This window comes from Pogona vitticeps, chromosome 6 (assembly GCF_051106095.1).
Source record: "Pogona vitticeps strain Pit_001003342236 chromosome 6, PviZW2.1, whole genome shotgun sequence".
Lineage (NCBI taxonomy): Eukaryota > Metazoa > Chordata > Lepidosauria > Squamata > Agamidae > Pogona > Pogona vitticeps.
In genome coordinates, this window is record NC_135788.1 from 32,449,219 (window position 1) to 32,465,526 (window position 16,308).

Consider the following 16,308-nt stretch of genomic DNA (forward strand, 5'->3'; position numbering starts at 1 on the left):
CATTACCACCTCCCAATAAGTTTCCATGGATGATTGGCAGGTTGAACCAAGGTCTCCTGGGTGCTCATCTGTCATTCTATCTACTACACCACATGGGTTCTCATTGCATCTGTTAACCAATAACAAATATGTGAAAACAAATATTGCAGGTTTCATTTTGGGCTTTGCTTGTTGGAATGTTTGTCTGCATCAGCCTGCCTCTTGGGGGAAATCTTTTAGCTACTGTACTAACACTGAACAGGTTCAGCATCAGGTGCAGTTTGTAAGTCATCCGCTGCTGAAATAATATACAACCAATACAGAAAAATGAACACAAGAAGTTGCCTTATGCTTAGTCAACTTATTGCTCCTCTGGACCAGTATGCTAGACACTGACTGGCATCAGCAGTCTTGGGGTACTTTCTAGACTTAGCAGGAAATGCTGATATTTGAACCTGGAACTTTCTACATGAAAAGTATGTGCTTCACCATTGAGTGACATCCCCACCCTAGTTGTGAGTTGCTGTTACTTTATTTTATGAATGCCTTTGCAAAACTCGAGCAATAAACATGGGTTCATTTCTTTTATGGCAGAGCAGTGTATTAGTCCTATGCCAACAGATCTGGTTTTCTCGCACATCTGTTTTTCTGGCAGTCCCCCACCCACCCACTTTGTGAACACTGAAACCCATAAATAATGGGGTTTGAATTGCTTGTTCATTGCAAAGTCTGACTGCTGCATGAACGTTCTGTGGGAACGTCGCAGAATGCCCATATAATTTTGTATTAATTTTTTGTTTGTTTTAATGAATAGAGATTATAGTCTCTAAATGTACCATTAATAGGGAATGTTTTTGTCTTTTGTGTGTGTGTGTGTGTGTGTGTGTGTGTGTGTGTGTGTGTGTGTGTGTGTGTTGTGTGTGTGTTGTGTGTGTGTGTGTGTGTGGTTTGTTTTTTTTAAATAAAATAAGAATTTTCCATACACAGTCATTGTTTAGCACTTTATATGTGCAGTTTTTAGTCATGGATTTTAGACTTTTGGAGAAAAGCCAAGTTTCTATCATTTAATATATTTTTTTGATACTCAATATGCTTCAGACTTTATCCCCCTAAAATTCCTTATTATATAAAGATCCTCCTAGCAACTTAAACGGTCATGGGGCTACACATGAAGAGAGAAAAAACATCCTCTCTGTTATACTACCAGTTGATCAAACAGCTTGTACATTTCCTTCTCTTGGGCGTTTTTGCTGCTGCTTTTGTTTTCTGGAAACCAGCCTGAACGCTCCTGTATCACCTGATTTCAGAAGCTAAGCAGGATTGGGCGTGGTTAACACTTGGATGGGAGACCATGGAAGACTATCGGGAACACCAGAGATCGGGGGGAAATCTTACCAAAACCAAGGAGAAGAGCTGTTACTGGTCAGAGCTGACAATACTGAACTAGGGGGAGAAGGCAACTTGTTATGTTCCTTTGAAGGAAGTCTCACCTTCTGAAAGGACATATGATGTGTGCTACTTCTGAAATGATGAGTAAGGGAATTTACATCCAACTCAGTCTTAGCTTCATCCGTGGTACAGATATGCATAACTGACTATACTACTTTGTTGTCAAGTTATATCCAACTCATGCTGACCCTAATAAGGCTTTCTGGTTGTGAGATATTCAGGGAGTGGTTTATCACAGCCAACCCCCAGTTAATTTTCGTGGCTGATGGGAAATTTGAATCCAGGTCTTCTAAATCCTAGTCCAACATTCAGTCCACTAAGCCACACTGCCTTTCAACTAATTGTTTACGGTTAAAACTTTGTCATAATTTTCTTGTTTAGGCATGGGAAACAGTTTCACTTTTCCGTCCATTTGGTCCTTCTCCCCCATCCAGTAATTTCCCTTCCAAATGTGAATTAATTGGTGAATTCACTTTTGCGCTGCTCAGATTGAATAAGTACACATCTATTCCCCACATGGCCAGAACCATGTTGCACCTGCTGGCCATATAACTATTAAAAATGAGGAGCACTGGAGTGGGGGTAGGGGTGGAGATGTGTAGCAGACCTCATTTAAGATGAATGTGACTCCCTAAATGCACTTTAGTCATTCTTGGCTTGGAAAGAATGTTGAGAGTGCTTCCCAACATCGCTTCCCAAGGCTTCCACCATAGCCTGAGAAAATGCTACCTCACCAGTTTTATGTGGTACCTATAGGATTACAACGAATCTGCCTTCTTGTCAGGGAAAGAGGCAGTAACAACAGTAACACTGAAAATATGGAATTGATTCTGGGAAGAAGGTTGGGTAGCTCAACGGTTTAGGTACCTGGCTGCAGAGCCGGAGGTTGGCAGTTTGATTCCCCACTGTGCCTTCTAGGGGAAGAAGCAGTCTGTGTGGCCTTGGGCAAGCTGCACAGTCCTAGGATGACCCCAGAAGAAGGGAAGGGCAAACCACTTCAGTACTTAGAAAATCCTGAAAAGGATTGCCAACCATCAGAATTAACTTGACACCATGCAATGATGATGATGAAGAAGAAGAGGAGGAGGAGGAGGAGGAGGAAGAAACCAGCTCCTGTGCATGAGCTTATGTTCATAAATATTGAAAACAAAACTTGAAAATTGCTTGAATACAAGCATTTAAGTTGTTATTCTAAAGATGAAATTTTGAACTGGTGTAAAATGTCACTTCAGTTCTAGTTCCTTCCAACAGGGACCTCTCCATTGAAGATAATGTGTGTATGTTTTGGGCTTCACCCTCTTTTTGATATTGAATGGGGAATGAAAAATAAATTAACTGAAACTTAAAAATTTCCCTATGGAAAATGTCAATTTTTGCACCTCCTGAGACTGGGAAAAACACTCCCCAAACTTAATATTCCCTTGGAAATCAGTGCATTCCTGAGGTTTTGACTTTAGTGAAGCTGAAAATGCACACAGAACTTGCGCATGTCTGAAAAATGTGTAGAGTTAAAATGGGGTATATTTGAAGAATGTGTACACTTTGCTCAATATGAGAAATGCATGAAGTTGATCTATGAATAAAAAGGGAGCATATATCTTTTGTATATTTTGAATAATGTTTGCATGTCCATATGCACAACATTCCATAAAGAAAATTAGAAGGTATTGAAGTGGGATAGGGTGAGAGTGTAGATTTCTGGAAAATGCAAAAAAAGGAAGACATTGGTTTTTACATGTAGATGTCCCTAGGATTGGTGCTTCAGGGGATATCAATGTGATGGAGATGGTCATCTTTGAAAACACAGGACAAAGTATTATATTCTCTAATCTGGGGCCATTGACTGTGGGTGCACTGGCATGTCTTGGGAATAAACGCTGACCTACCAACACTTTCACACCCTTAGTACTTCCATGTGCCATCCATCTGGAAATCAGTAAGTGGCAATTCAGATTACGGAACCAGGAAGGATACAGATGTGCCATTTATAATGTTCCATCTGTGAAATATTATTATACATTCCTTTGGATAACTTGCTTCATGTTTCAAAGGCTTTCTGTTATTGCAAAGTTGTTGTCATTATTTTTGTTGCAATAGTTTTTTTTAAAAAATCCGTCTATTATATTTCAAATATTCATTTGCCTACCTTTTCCAAAGCCACCTTATAATATAAGTCAGTGCACCAATAGCCACCAGAATGTTTATTACTGTTCTAAAAATTGTTGTTCCGGCGCCTGCCCCAAGACTAGAGGCAAAGGAACATTCAGAACTGACAAACTTGATTGATCTGGCTATAAAACTGTGTAGTCCTTTCTTGACATACTTAACTTCTATTCATTCATGTACAATGAAATCCTCCCCTCCTTGGTCTTCTCTTTATGGATCCATCACTCTTAAAAATGCAAAAAATTTTCAAATGCTGATAGTGCTATGAGCTCACTTTCTGTACCAAAAAAATCCAAAAAAATAAAAATTAAAAAATCAAGTGGTATCTGCTTCTCAGATACTAGGACTTCATTAAACTGTGTGCTGTTCTTTCACTTTATTGCTTTCCTGGGAAGCCTGTGAGATAGTCTTTGGAAAGAGAAAATTTTCCATCTTGGCACTGTAGGAATCTAGAAACATAATTTCGCCAGAGCAGTCTGAGATCGCAGTTACAACTGCTCCAGTGCTTAGAAGTAGTCTGTGCTGGTCCTCAGCAATTATTAGGGTTTATACCACCATGCTCGTGAAAATTCCCATAAATTATTATCTATTTTCTTTAGGCAAGTACTGGAAGTCTTTAGAGCCTTATGTCTTGCCAGTGAATTGCAAGCTGGCTGACACTCAGAAGCAAGAGAGAGAAGAGACAGAGGCAGTCTCAGCTATGGCCTCACTCTCGGTGGATGTTGAACAGTCTTTTCCACAAGAACATGGCAGGTATGTCCAGAATTTTAGTACTGCAAGCAATAAGTGCGTTTGCCTTTTATGACTGAGGAAAAATCCCATTTAAGTTTGAAGTCCAGCCTTTTTGTTTTTTAGAGTCCAAGCACTGTGACAAACAGAACAAGGGTTTGTTGCACATTGTTATTGAATTGTGAGGCAAAAGCAGGCCTCCATCAAATCAAACTCCTCTGGAACCACAGCATACTCTCACTTCAACAGAATGTGGAACTTGTTATGTTCTTTCTTACCACCGAACAAAATTCTTGCCATTTCTTATCATCCTCAACAGTATGCAGATTTGGAGGTGAAAGGTTGAGGACCCAGTTCCTGATTTTCCAAAATTATAGTCTCCTGACCTGATAGATAAAATTTAAGAGGAACATCACCAAAGGTAAGGAGGTTGTCGCACATATAAGATAAACCCTGATGCCCACATGGCAGTAATAAATGCTAACATTTCTCCAGACCACAATAAGGTGTTTGTTAAAATAGCACCAAGGAATATCTGTACAGCCCAAGGACTGTGCAGAATAAGATTCCAAGAGATGAGATGATGAATTCATTCCCATGGCTAGTGTAGTCATCACACATGAAGTGATCTATAATCTCAGGCCATTTGGCCTCCCTGACAGAGAGTTGTTATCTGTAGCCTCCTCGCTAAATTATTTAGTTCATTCACACAAATCCTGAAATATCTAACCCTCCCCCAATCCCAAGATTTCATTGTTGTTAATTCTTAGTGCTGATTCCTAACAGTTTATGTATCCAGGCCCCATGGGCATATATAATAACAATTTGTCTGTCTCTGTACATATTCTTCCATCTGTGGCATAGTGCCAAGTTCATGAAATGTAGATACTTGAGAACACTAAAGAGAAACTAGTGCTGTGCCTCTTTGGTGTACATGTGTGTGTGTTTAACTGCATTAATTAATGTTAATCAATTAAAACCAGCCTATAGCCTTCAGAACCATCTTCATATACTAGATGCCACATCATCCCTAAACAGAAAAGGCAAAACTGGAAGTAGGTCTGGGAGATTCATTCTGCAGAATCTCTAGGCTGTTCCATGTGTTGTGTTTCTCTGGAGGGTCTTCAAACTCTTCTGATAGCTCAGCAGGAAGAGAAAGGAAGAAATTTAAGATGCCTAGTAAGGCTGCTGTGGAGAAATTTTAGTGGAAGAAAAGGTTGAATGAACAGTAGACTGGTGAGAGAGAAAGACCATCAAGAAAGAAAATGAATTGTAGCTGAAAAAAAGAGAAAGAAAACTGAAATAGCGTTGGGGAACTAAATAGTTTCTAACCCAGGCAAAGCTGCCATTTCAGCTAGTTGGATATGGAAAAATAAATGAAAAGGAACAGATCAATGACATTGCCAGGATTTTACTACAGTTTGTGGGGAGGTCCTAAGATAGTATTTCCCAACCTGGGGATCATCTCTCTCTCTCTCTCTCTCTCTCTCTCTCTCTCTCTCTCACACACACACACACACACACACACACACACACACACAGAGAGAGAGAGAGAGAGAGAGAGAGAGAGAGAGAGAGAGAGAGAGAGAGAGAGAGAGAGTTTTCTGGGAGGTCACAGGTTACTTTATATATGTTGCAGCCCTTGTAAAATACAGTAATTTCATTCTTGATCTTTTGGAGTGATATATTACTGTATGAGATACAGGCCCTGTGAGGGAGAAAGAAGCCTCTACTGTCTGAGAAAGAGTGACTTTATCTCATTATGCAAATGTGGTGGGGGTTACTTGGCTATTATAAATGGGGATCCTTGACTCAAAAAAAAGTTGGAAAACACTGTCCTAAGGCATAAACTGAAGGGACATGATGCAGCAGTTGTGTTTATGTTCAGACATAAATCTTAAATCTGGACCTAGCCACTAACTGTACAGAACTACTACCACTGATCCCAAAGGAAGAGGCCGAGTATGTGCTGTTTGTACCACAATTGCCTGCTCATCCCTGAAGGATTCCTATCTGTGGAACCTCCACCTTGTTGCAGGAAGCAGATCCTCTCTTCTGTAAGTCACCTGTTTTGCAACTAGCAGTCACTGTCATTCCCTATCCCTGAACTGCTTCAGGTTCTGGGAGAGAAGACACTGTATAAGCTGAGCTCCTGATGGGATATGCCCACCATCGCCATCAAAGGGGGCAACACCAAAGGAGGTCTCCCTTTGTAGTAGCCCCTGGGGGAGCATGAAGCCAAAGGTGAAACTCCCTGTTTAAGAGATGGGAGAAGGAAGGAACTAGCAGCACCAAAGATATATCTGGGGCACATGAGGGAAGAGTTCAGGAGCCACTGATCAAATAATTGCCAGTAGAGGGATTTTGTGGGAGATTCCAACTTGGTCATTAGATGGAGAAAAAGGCAAGCCACTGACTGCGCTTTCTTCTTTCAGGATGCATTCTAACCAAAGAAACCATGGCAACAACAAAAATAGACCTTTCATCCTAAAACCCGTCCTTTTTTAATGCCAACTCTGTTGCAGGGAAATCATCCACTATCCAGGATTTGATTCTGGATGAAAGTTTTGACTTAGGGTTATATCATGGACATCCTGGAGACATCCCTGGTTCTCAACTACCTGGTTGAGAAAAAAGAGGGCAGCTTGTCTCTCCATCTGTGTCCACTGGCTTATTCTTCAGTAGAGCAGATCAAGAGAAAAGTGGCATATAAATACTTTAAACATATAAATAAATTAGAGCTAGAAAAATGAGGTGGTGAAGAGATTTATACAAACTTAAACCTCATTTTCTAGCTTCTGATTTTTCAGTCTACAAATTCGAAATGTCCGCTGTTGCATTAGATGGGTGGGACAGTATGGGGATCCTGTTGATACACTAAAAGTGACCCTTCCTGAACAATCTAGAGTGACCTCTGGTGTAATATTGGACTCCCCCGGCTTATTGGATGAAAATGAACAAGGTGAAAACAAAATGGCAGGGCTTCTGGTCAATAGAAAAATCATACTCAGGACTGGGTATGGGCACAAAGCTGAAAAATGATGGCTTGTGGTTTGTGCTTAGCCATGAACCACAAGCTACCATGAACCAACCGGAAAACCAAACTTATTCGCTGTTCAGTTTTCAGTTTGTGCCATGTGTGTGTGTGTGTGTGTGTGTGTGTGTGTGTGTGTGTGTGTGTGTGTGTGTGTGTGTGTGTGTGTGTGTGTGTGTGTGTGTGTGTGTGTGTGTGTGTGCATGCGCGCTACCTGCTCTTGTGCCACTGCCATCATCATGCTGCCACTGTTTCGCCACCACTGCCATTGTGCCACTTTTACCGTCGTTGTTCTGCCACCTATGAGCTGAGCAGGGGGGTCATGCACAGAAGCAGTGGGCCTGGCTTCACTACCAAAAGCCATCTGTTGCCTCTGCACATGCACCTTCCTATCAGCAGGGTAGCAGGCACACGGGTTGAGTCCGTGGCCCACTCTGGGAAGTCAGGCCTTCTGCCTCTGCACATGTGCTCACTGCCCACCAAATAGGCAGTCTCATGTGCAGCAGCCCCAGCTCCTAGCAGGGAAGCAATACCTCTTATGATCAGCTCTTATCCTAATGAAAACGTGGCCTAAAGTAGTTCTTCTGCAGTGAATGATGCTAAACACACTTTGTTCTCTCGAGTGAAGTCGGATCAATGAATAAAGAAGGGAGTGTTCATTTTCCTGCCTGTCAGCTGTTGTTTCACACTGACCTAACACAAGTGACTTGGACTTGAATTTAACAGTTCTTATAAAATGAAAGAATAACTGCCAATGCACTTCACCGATCAAGTATTTCAACATGACGGGTGAACAAGTTCCATGCACAGAATGAGTCCATGTGTGTTTGCCTCTCTCTCTCTCTCTCTCTCTCTCTTTGTGTGTGTGTGTGTGTGTGTGTGTGTGTGTGTTTAGATCTATACATGTTGATCAAGTCAGAAGAGTGACTCTGTTAAAAAAAAGATTATAGAGTCCTTGCTTTTATTCATGCCAAATAATTTTGGCAGTTTTGCACACTGAAGGAGAGTCCAAATCTAGTGGAACTGGACTGAATCCAGTGAGTGAAAGAAAGGGAAAGGAGCAATGGGGGGGGGGGAAGGGGGGGACACTCAAATCTCATAGAACTGCTTTTTCCCCTTCAGAAATTGCTGTGAAGCTGGAAATACAACTGAAGCAAGGAGTTTGAAGATGTATTGAAGAGATATTTTATAGAGCTGGTCCACTATAGTACTAAGGCACCCTAATCTATACAGATATATTTGTTGGCAGTGGGAGTATAACTAAATGATATGATCCATTTTCAAGACAGAAATAATGCTTCCCTTTGACCATGTTTGTTAACATACTTCCTTCATCTTTTGCTTTTTCAAAATTCCCATATGTCAATCACACATTGTTTCTCTCCCCAGCAAAATAAATAAATAAATAAATAAATAAATAAATAAATAAATAAATAAATAAATAAATAAATAAAAATAACAGTACCAACTTGTAACAATGATGTGCTCAGAACAACCATGTTTCTGATAGATTGTGGATGACATAGTCTCATTCATTAGGAAAATTGTGAGGAATAGCTTGCTGATAATGCAACAGACAATGTGTGCACTGAGTTTGTGCAGCAATTCACCACCAAAAGTAACACTACTTAAGTTATTTCAAACATTTGATTTTGGTCAGTAATTTGCAAACAGTATGGAAAAAGTCCAGAAAACAGCCTTGAAGTCAATAGGGCTTAATTTAATAATGCCCAATATGTCCCATTGATTTCCATTGGTATATTCTAATTCTGCAAATGTCCTTTTGCTTGGAAACCTCTATAAAAGCTGTATGTTAAAACTGACCCTTTTTTGTTTTCTATCATTTCAAACATGCATTTTATAATCTAATTTCTGGTACAGAAGTTGACACCTACATGAATTACTGAATTTTGCAGCTTTCATTTAAAAAAGCAACACTCAACCTACTAGCTCTCATGCATGTTCAGATGTGGATGAAAAAGTATTGGAAATGTCTGCAGAGGTCTTTAAGGGACAGACTCTCTCTGTCCTGTATAATTGCCTATCTTTTTCTCACAGCCATTGATCATGTTCCTTATCACACATCTCTACTGCCCACTCTTTCCTATTAATCTTCCTGACATTACTCTGCTTCTTGTAAAAGAAGCAGGAGATCCGTTCAACAATAACACAATATCAAATTCAAAATAGCACATGATCATTTTTCATACAAACTAGCCACATCATCTTAATTGTTAGCTTGCATCTTTCAATTGCACAGAGATTCTTGTTTTTTAGAGGTTAGATTTACATTCTTATTATTATTAGGCTTGATTTAAAAAAAAGATACAGACCAAAATCAGTCATAGGAGAAGAAGCCAAATGTATAGAAATTGCAGAGTTCTTTTTATCAGCCAAGGATGTAAACACAAAACATCTTTTGCTAATGTGGAGAGATTTGGAACAAAATGCAAGCTGTAATTTTGGTCTGGTTGAAACTAATTTTTATGGTAAAATAAAGCCAAATCTGGGGCTAACAAAAATAAAGCGGAATTAGTTTGTCCTATCAAAATTACAGGAGTTTAAACTAATTAGCAGTTAATTGCCATATTTGGGGAGTGTGCTAATTTGAAACCAATGCCACTTAACAGTAATTGATTTGCTAAGAGATTAAATAAAGCTCCTGTCCCCCTCACATCCATTAACAATGTGTTTGCTTGTGTAAATACATTATCCAAGCCATCATAACATTATATATTGCCATTTCAGTGCCTCCTCCCCTTGGTTTCGCAATCCGGGATGGAGAGTAGGGCTGGGAAGAAAGCAATGAAGGAAGGAACAAACGAATGAATGAAGGAGAGGGCAGATAAAAAGTTGGTTTGAAAAAGTTGCCAGATTCATCAGCCTGTATGTAAATCAGTATCCATTCCTCATGCCTGGTTGTTCATTGGAATAAAGAATCTCTTGTTATATTCAGAAACTTCCTCCGTTTCTGTACCTCAATAGCTTAGACATGAATCCTAAGTGGACTTCTTGTGAGAGATGGGAGAAATTACTTTTTTTCCCCATTACGGCTCCTGGCATGCTACAGCTGGGCATGCTAACTTAAGTGTTTTGGGAATTGCAGACCAGAAACATGTTTTCATCTCTGCTTGTGAAAAGAAAGCTTACTGAACACTGGGTTGTATTATGGATTATGTTCTAAATCTGCCCTGTCCCTAATGCAGTTCAGGGCATCACATACTTGTATCCCCTGCCTTGTCACATCCTCACAACAGTTGGTGTAGTTATGGAGGCTGAGAAGATGACTAAAACCAAAACACTCTTCAGTCAATGTCATGGGCAAGTAAGGATATTTGAACCCAGCTTTTGTCAGTTTTTGTCAGACATGTGCTGTTTGACATCTTGCCACTATACCAACACTGGTTCATGGTAGGGATTACACCCAAGTAAATACAATTATGATCCCATTGTTAGTTCCTGTGACTATCACTACCAAAAGAAAATATGCACTATATGGATCAACCGAACATTAAGAAAGTGAGGAAGCTGTTGCATTTCAAATGTTGATGAATTGCTACACTCATTATCTCTCACTATTGAGAGGTCTTTCAAAGGCTGGTAAGAATTTGAGTCTGAGAACATATGGAAGGCCACAGGTTTCGAAGTGCTAATACAGATCTTGGTAATCCTTCCATACTTTTTCAATAAAAACAGATTCCTTGACAGGAATTCTAGCAATGACAGAAAACCTGTTAATATTCATTTGGAACAGGGATGGGCAAGGTGTGGCCCTCCAGATGTTTCTTGACTACAAAGCCCAGCATTGGATCTTTGGGCAAGGGCTGGTGGGAGTTGCAATCCAGCAGAGAGTGCCCTCTGTCCCCTTACAGCATAGAAAAAAGAGCAAAGGAAGGTTGACTATGGGAGTTGTTTTACAGGTAGTGGGGCTCTGTTTTATGAACTGTGGGCTGGAGACTGTCAGTGGACCTCAATGGCATGTTTGCCCCAGGTCTTCCTCAATCTTAGATCCTATTCCTCAACACATATTTATGTTTGGACTGATAACAACAAACAGTTTCTCACATTGTCCGAGCATAGGTTTATGTCGCATTGGGAGATGATTCAAGAACAAGGCAGCAGTACCCAATGTGGAAGGATGGGAAAGAAAAGAAAGGGGAAGGGAGCAAATGACAGAAAGACAAAATGGCTGCCCAACAACGATGGACCAAAGGGGAAAGAATGAATAGAAATGGAGGAAGAAGGCACCTGAAACTGAGGAAGAGGAAAATCAGAAACACTGCAATTCCTACTACATCTTTAGGCCACTATGATGGTCACATTTAGTGTCAGGCAGGAAGTGAAGAACCGTTATGTGTATTCATATGGCAGACAGTTGTCACCAGTCGGAGAAGACATTATGGGGTAAAATTTACAAATGGTCTGACTAAAGGCTTGTAGCGTTTTTTTAAAGTACTGAACTTCTACCAAAAGTATAACCTATGCAGGTCATAGCCCAGAAGAAAATACAAGCAAATCAGCAATAGAATACTACAGACCCCTAACTGTCTTCCCCCCCCCCCCAGTTAATCATTCTCAAACAAGACTATATACATGCCAAACCTTTTCTGTAATTTATGGAGCACCAGCAGCATGTAAAGTCATCAAAGAAAATCAGTCTCTCCAAAATGTTAGCTGTAGAGCCAGCAACCTTTGGAACAAGGCTTTCCTGTTGGCATATGAAGTATGTGAAAATTTATGATGTTTTGATTATTTGATTAAAAAAAGAACACACAAACACACTTTTAAAGATACTTCTCAGTTAAAAGCTTTCCTAATAGTCTTCCATTATATATAATGTTAACTACTAGAACAGGTAAATAGCAAAACATACTGCTTCCCCGAAAATAAGAACTAACCTGAAAATAAGCCCTAGTATGATGTTCATAGTAGGATGTTCATAATATAAGCCCTACCCCCCAAATAAGCCCCATTAAGTGAGACCCCACCCTCCCCGCCCTCCACCATTATGCAGCAACCAGAAGATACATGAAAAAAATAAAACATCCCCTGAAAATAAGCCCTAGTGTGTTTTTGTAGCAAAAATTAATATAAGTCCCTGTCTTATTTTGGGGGAAATACGGTACCTATAAAAGAAGAATAGCTGAAAACACCAGCCCTGCTTTCTAATTGATCAAGTGGCATCTGTTACACAGAAAGAGGTCTTGCTGTGTTTTTGCTTGGAAAAGTGATCCTGGTGACCACAATAGTCTGGGAGTCATAGTCCAAAAAGTAACTTCAAACTGTAGAAAGTGTGTGTGCGCGCACATAGAAAACGGAAAGAGAGAGTGAGAGAGATGTTCTCTTTCATAAAGACTTGCCAGTTAGTGTTGGAGGATGTATTGTTGTTCAAAATAAGATGACTCATTTCAAACTCATAGTTTGAATAAAGCAGCTCTTTTCCCGGCCAACTAATATCTGACTCTCTCTCAACAGAAATTGTTTGTGGCTAAGCATCGTTTCTTAGGATGCTCCCATCTGTTTTCTCCTTTCTTTCTTGTTCTTTCAATTGACATCATCGAGTAAATAGTTATTTCATTTTGATCTGTTCCGTCAGGCTGCATGGAGCAGGCTTCAGAGGGAAACTATGATTTTCTGGGTATTTTTATGTGTTGTTTCTGCTAAAATGTTGCTCTCTGTGTGTATATGTGCAGGAAGGATTTAAATGCAATCGTCAAGAGAGGGAAAGTAGAAGTAAGGGAAATGTGGTTGATGGCTGATGGAAAGGATGCTTCTATTGACTTCCATGAATTAATTGTTTTAAAAAAACAAGCCCATGGTCCTCTAATATTCTGTTTGTTGGATATTATTTTATAAAGGGAATTATCTCCGGGCTGACTACTACCTTGCAGGAGATTGAAAGCTGTGCCAATGTCTGTTTACTTTGAAAATGTTTGGCAGTGAAGCTTGTCTTTGAATGATTTTCAGATTTAGGTCCATTCTTGGGGAACTGGGGATGATGTGGTTCAAGAAGTGGGGCAAGAATGATCAGGTAGCCTTTCTACAGTAATAGTGATTATTCAGAGAGCTTTATATCTCTTCCGCTACTGCTCACCGTGACAAAGAAACAAACTGATGCCAATATGTCAGCAGATAAATTAAACTTTCCTGTCAGAAAGCTGTCTGCTTCAGAATATGAAATGCTGGAGCAGGGAAAGGGGGGGGATAAAAAAGAATGTTCTCTGACTTGTGAGCACCCATAGCCACCTGGCTGGTGGTTCCTGCTAAGAAAAAAAAATAGGATTAGACAGACTGCTTTATTATTATGTATAGTCACAAGATAGATTGTGCTTCTCTCTTGTCTGAAGAAAACAGTTTTGAGAAGTAAAAGTAAAGCAGAAGCAACATGTGCTGTTTATATACTGCTCCATAACGCTTAAAGCACTCTGTGGGCGGTTTATAATTTAATTATGCATGCTACATATTGCACGCACACACAGAGACACACAAAAGCTGGGTACTCAGTTTACCAACCTTGGAAGGATGGAAGGCTGAGTCAACTTTGAGTGAGCTACCTAAACCCCATCAGGATCATATTCAGGTCTTGACTTAAGTACTTCAGTTTAACCCATGGCACCACAAGGCTCCTCATGGAGAAAGTAACAATTTCCCCAAGTAATACTTATCTAGGATTAGAACACTTCCACATCTCCCGATTTAGAAAAGTTAAACGGGAACCTCAAGAAAATATAGATATAATTTTATCATTCAAAAGTATTATGAAATGAATGACGTATGCACAGACACCCAAACAAACATCAGAATGGAAATAAAAGGAATTGAATAAATCAGGCAAATACAGCAAGTTATAATAAAAACAATAACAATAGCAGTAATAGTGTAATAATAGTAATCATAATAAAGTTTCCAGCATTCATTAGTGAGGAAATGCTTGTGTGACGAATAATCAGCAAGTGACACCATTCTCCATAAAGTTGAAAGCAACAACCTGAGTTTTCAAACATGCAAATAAAGAAGTCAACTTGAACAATTTGTCCATCCCTACCAGTTGCATCTTTTGCTTTAAATAATAATGGCATGGAAGTCAAAACAAATTCCAAAGAATAAATATTTAGGACATTAATAAGGCCTTCCATCTTGGTTGCTGTTTTACTAACAAGAGGTGAAAATATCTTGAAAATGCCTGTCCATCAAAACTGAAGAGTGTGTATGGAGGGGATGTGTGTGTGTTCAGACATCCATGTAGGATTACATTCATATATCTGACCTCTCATCCTGCCGACAATGCAGTTTGAAAAATAATCTCCGATCCGTTATTCTCCAGGGCTTATAGAGAGGAGGCAATGCTTTATCTTCACTTCTTTACATTTCCAACAGCCAATTTAGTTGAGCCTATTGGCAGCCTCCCAGGTGATTTCTAATAAAGATGATGTGCATAATCAGATTATTTATTATTATTAGATACCTACTTTATGGCAGTGGCCTGCTAATCAAATTCAGAATTGGAGTGCGGAAGTTTTAGGCAGGCAAGCAGCCAACACGATCTTAAAAGCAAAGCACTACAAGCGAAATGACTTGGAGACATGGCTAAATTCCCTGCATGTTACCTGATTTTTGAAGAGGGTATCCCATTGTTAAATGGAATAAGTTGGATCTATAAATATTTCTTGGAAGGGGAGGGAAGGGGAGGAGAGAGGGAGAGGGAGGGAGAAAGAGACCGGGGGGGGGGGGGGTTGCACCTTCCCTCCACTATTAAACAATTTGATTTTGCTGACACAAAGCATGTGCATAGCTGAAAGTAAAGTTAGAAAATATTCTGACAATTTTAATATAAACAGGAACCTTTTGCAGTGATTGCTCGGATCGAAAATGTTTTTCCACTTGACATTTTGTTTATGCTTCCTAGCAAAGAAACTTTATTTATGGATAACCGAAGAACACAAATAAACACGGAGGAGAGCGAGCTGAAAAATCAGCTTTGATTATGCATGAAAATCTACAATGTCATTGTGTACTCTGGTTCCATATACTGATTGCCTGTTTATTTTTTCTAGAGCTGCTGGCGAACCCATGGAAGAAGAGCCCGCCTTGTGAAGTGCCAAGTCCTCCTTGATATTTCCTGTGTGTGACATCATTGTGTACCTCCACCTCCTCCCCTCCCAAAAAAGCACCCTTAGCCATGTCTTGTCTGCTGCCTGGGTGGCAAAGATCAGATGAAACATAAACATTGGGCCCACAATTCTGAACAGCAGCTTCACTTGTTCGTTGGATGGACTTAAAAGGCCCTTGCAAGCTGCCTTCTATGTAACCACTACAATTCTAAAGTTACAGTAAATCAGCCTGCTCAAAGACTAAAGACCGGGGTGAGGAGCCCACTCTCACAGGCTGTGTGATGCACTCCCCAACTTAAATGGCAAAGAGAAACAGTAAAAATGCAAGTGAGTCTATATTCTGGATGATGGTTGTCTATGAAAATTTGACACAGCCTGCAAAAACCACACGGGGGAGGGAGTTGGACAGCTTAGTATCACAGATCCCACTGCTTTTGATTATTTTGAACCTATTTTTACCAGCTTCCCTGCCCTGATCCCTTCTTCATCTTGTTAAAAATAGTTCAAACATTTGATTTGATTCTAATAAAGTTATGAGTTGCTTCTCGACGGTGTCTTCTGAAAGATGCTGGAGCAGTGGCATGCTTCGGTAGTAGATATGGGCAGGGATATACAGTGAAAAGAGAAGTTGTACCCTCTCTGCTTTTCAGCTGTTCCAAATATAATTGTGCAAAATGGCTCTCTAACAGAGTGTACTCTAACATGGTCCAGTCACAACTAAGTCCCATTGAGCCCAGTGTGACTTATTCCCAGGTAAGTGTGTATAGGATTGCCAATTTAGGGGGCCCTTTGGTTGTTGTTTCTTGTGATTGGGTTTTTCTTTCTTTCTCCCCCCTTCCT

At 40.0% G+C, this 16,308-nt stretch overlaps 1 protein-coding gene across 11 annotated transcripts in view; it reads left to right on the top strand.

The window, feature by feature from the left end:
- HDAC9 (histone deacetylase 9) overlaps positions 1–16,015 on the top strand; it is a 546,236-nt gene extending 530,221 nt beyond the window's left edge. For all 11 annotated transcript variants that reach the window (XM_073003276.2, XM_078377172.1, XM_078377173.1 and 8 more), the window contains 2 exons: positions 4,194–4,347; positions 15,412–16,015. In XM_073003276.2, coding sequence (XP_072859377.2) covers positions 4,194–4,347; positions 15,412–15,451 — 194 coding nt within the window. In that variant the 3' untranslated portion in view covers positions 15,452–16,015. The remainder of the gene's footprint in view (positions 1–4,193; positions 4,348–15,411) is intronic.
- Positions 16,016–16,308: the final 293 nt, after the last annotated feature.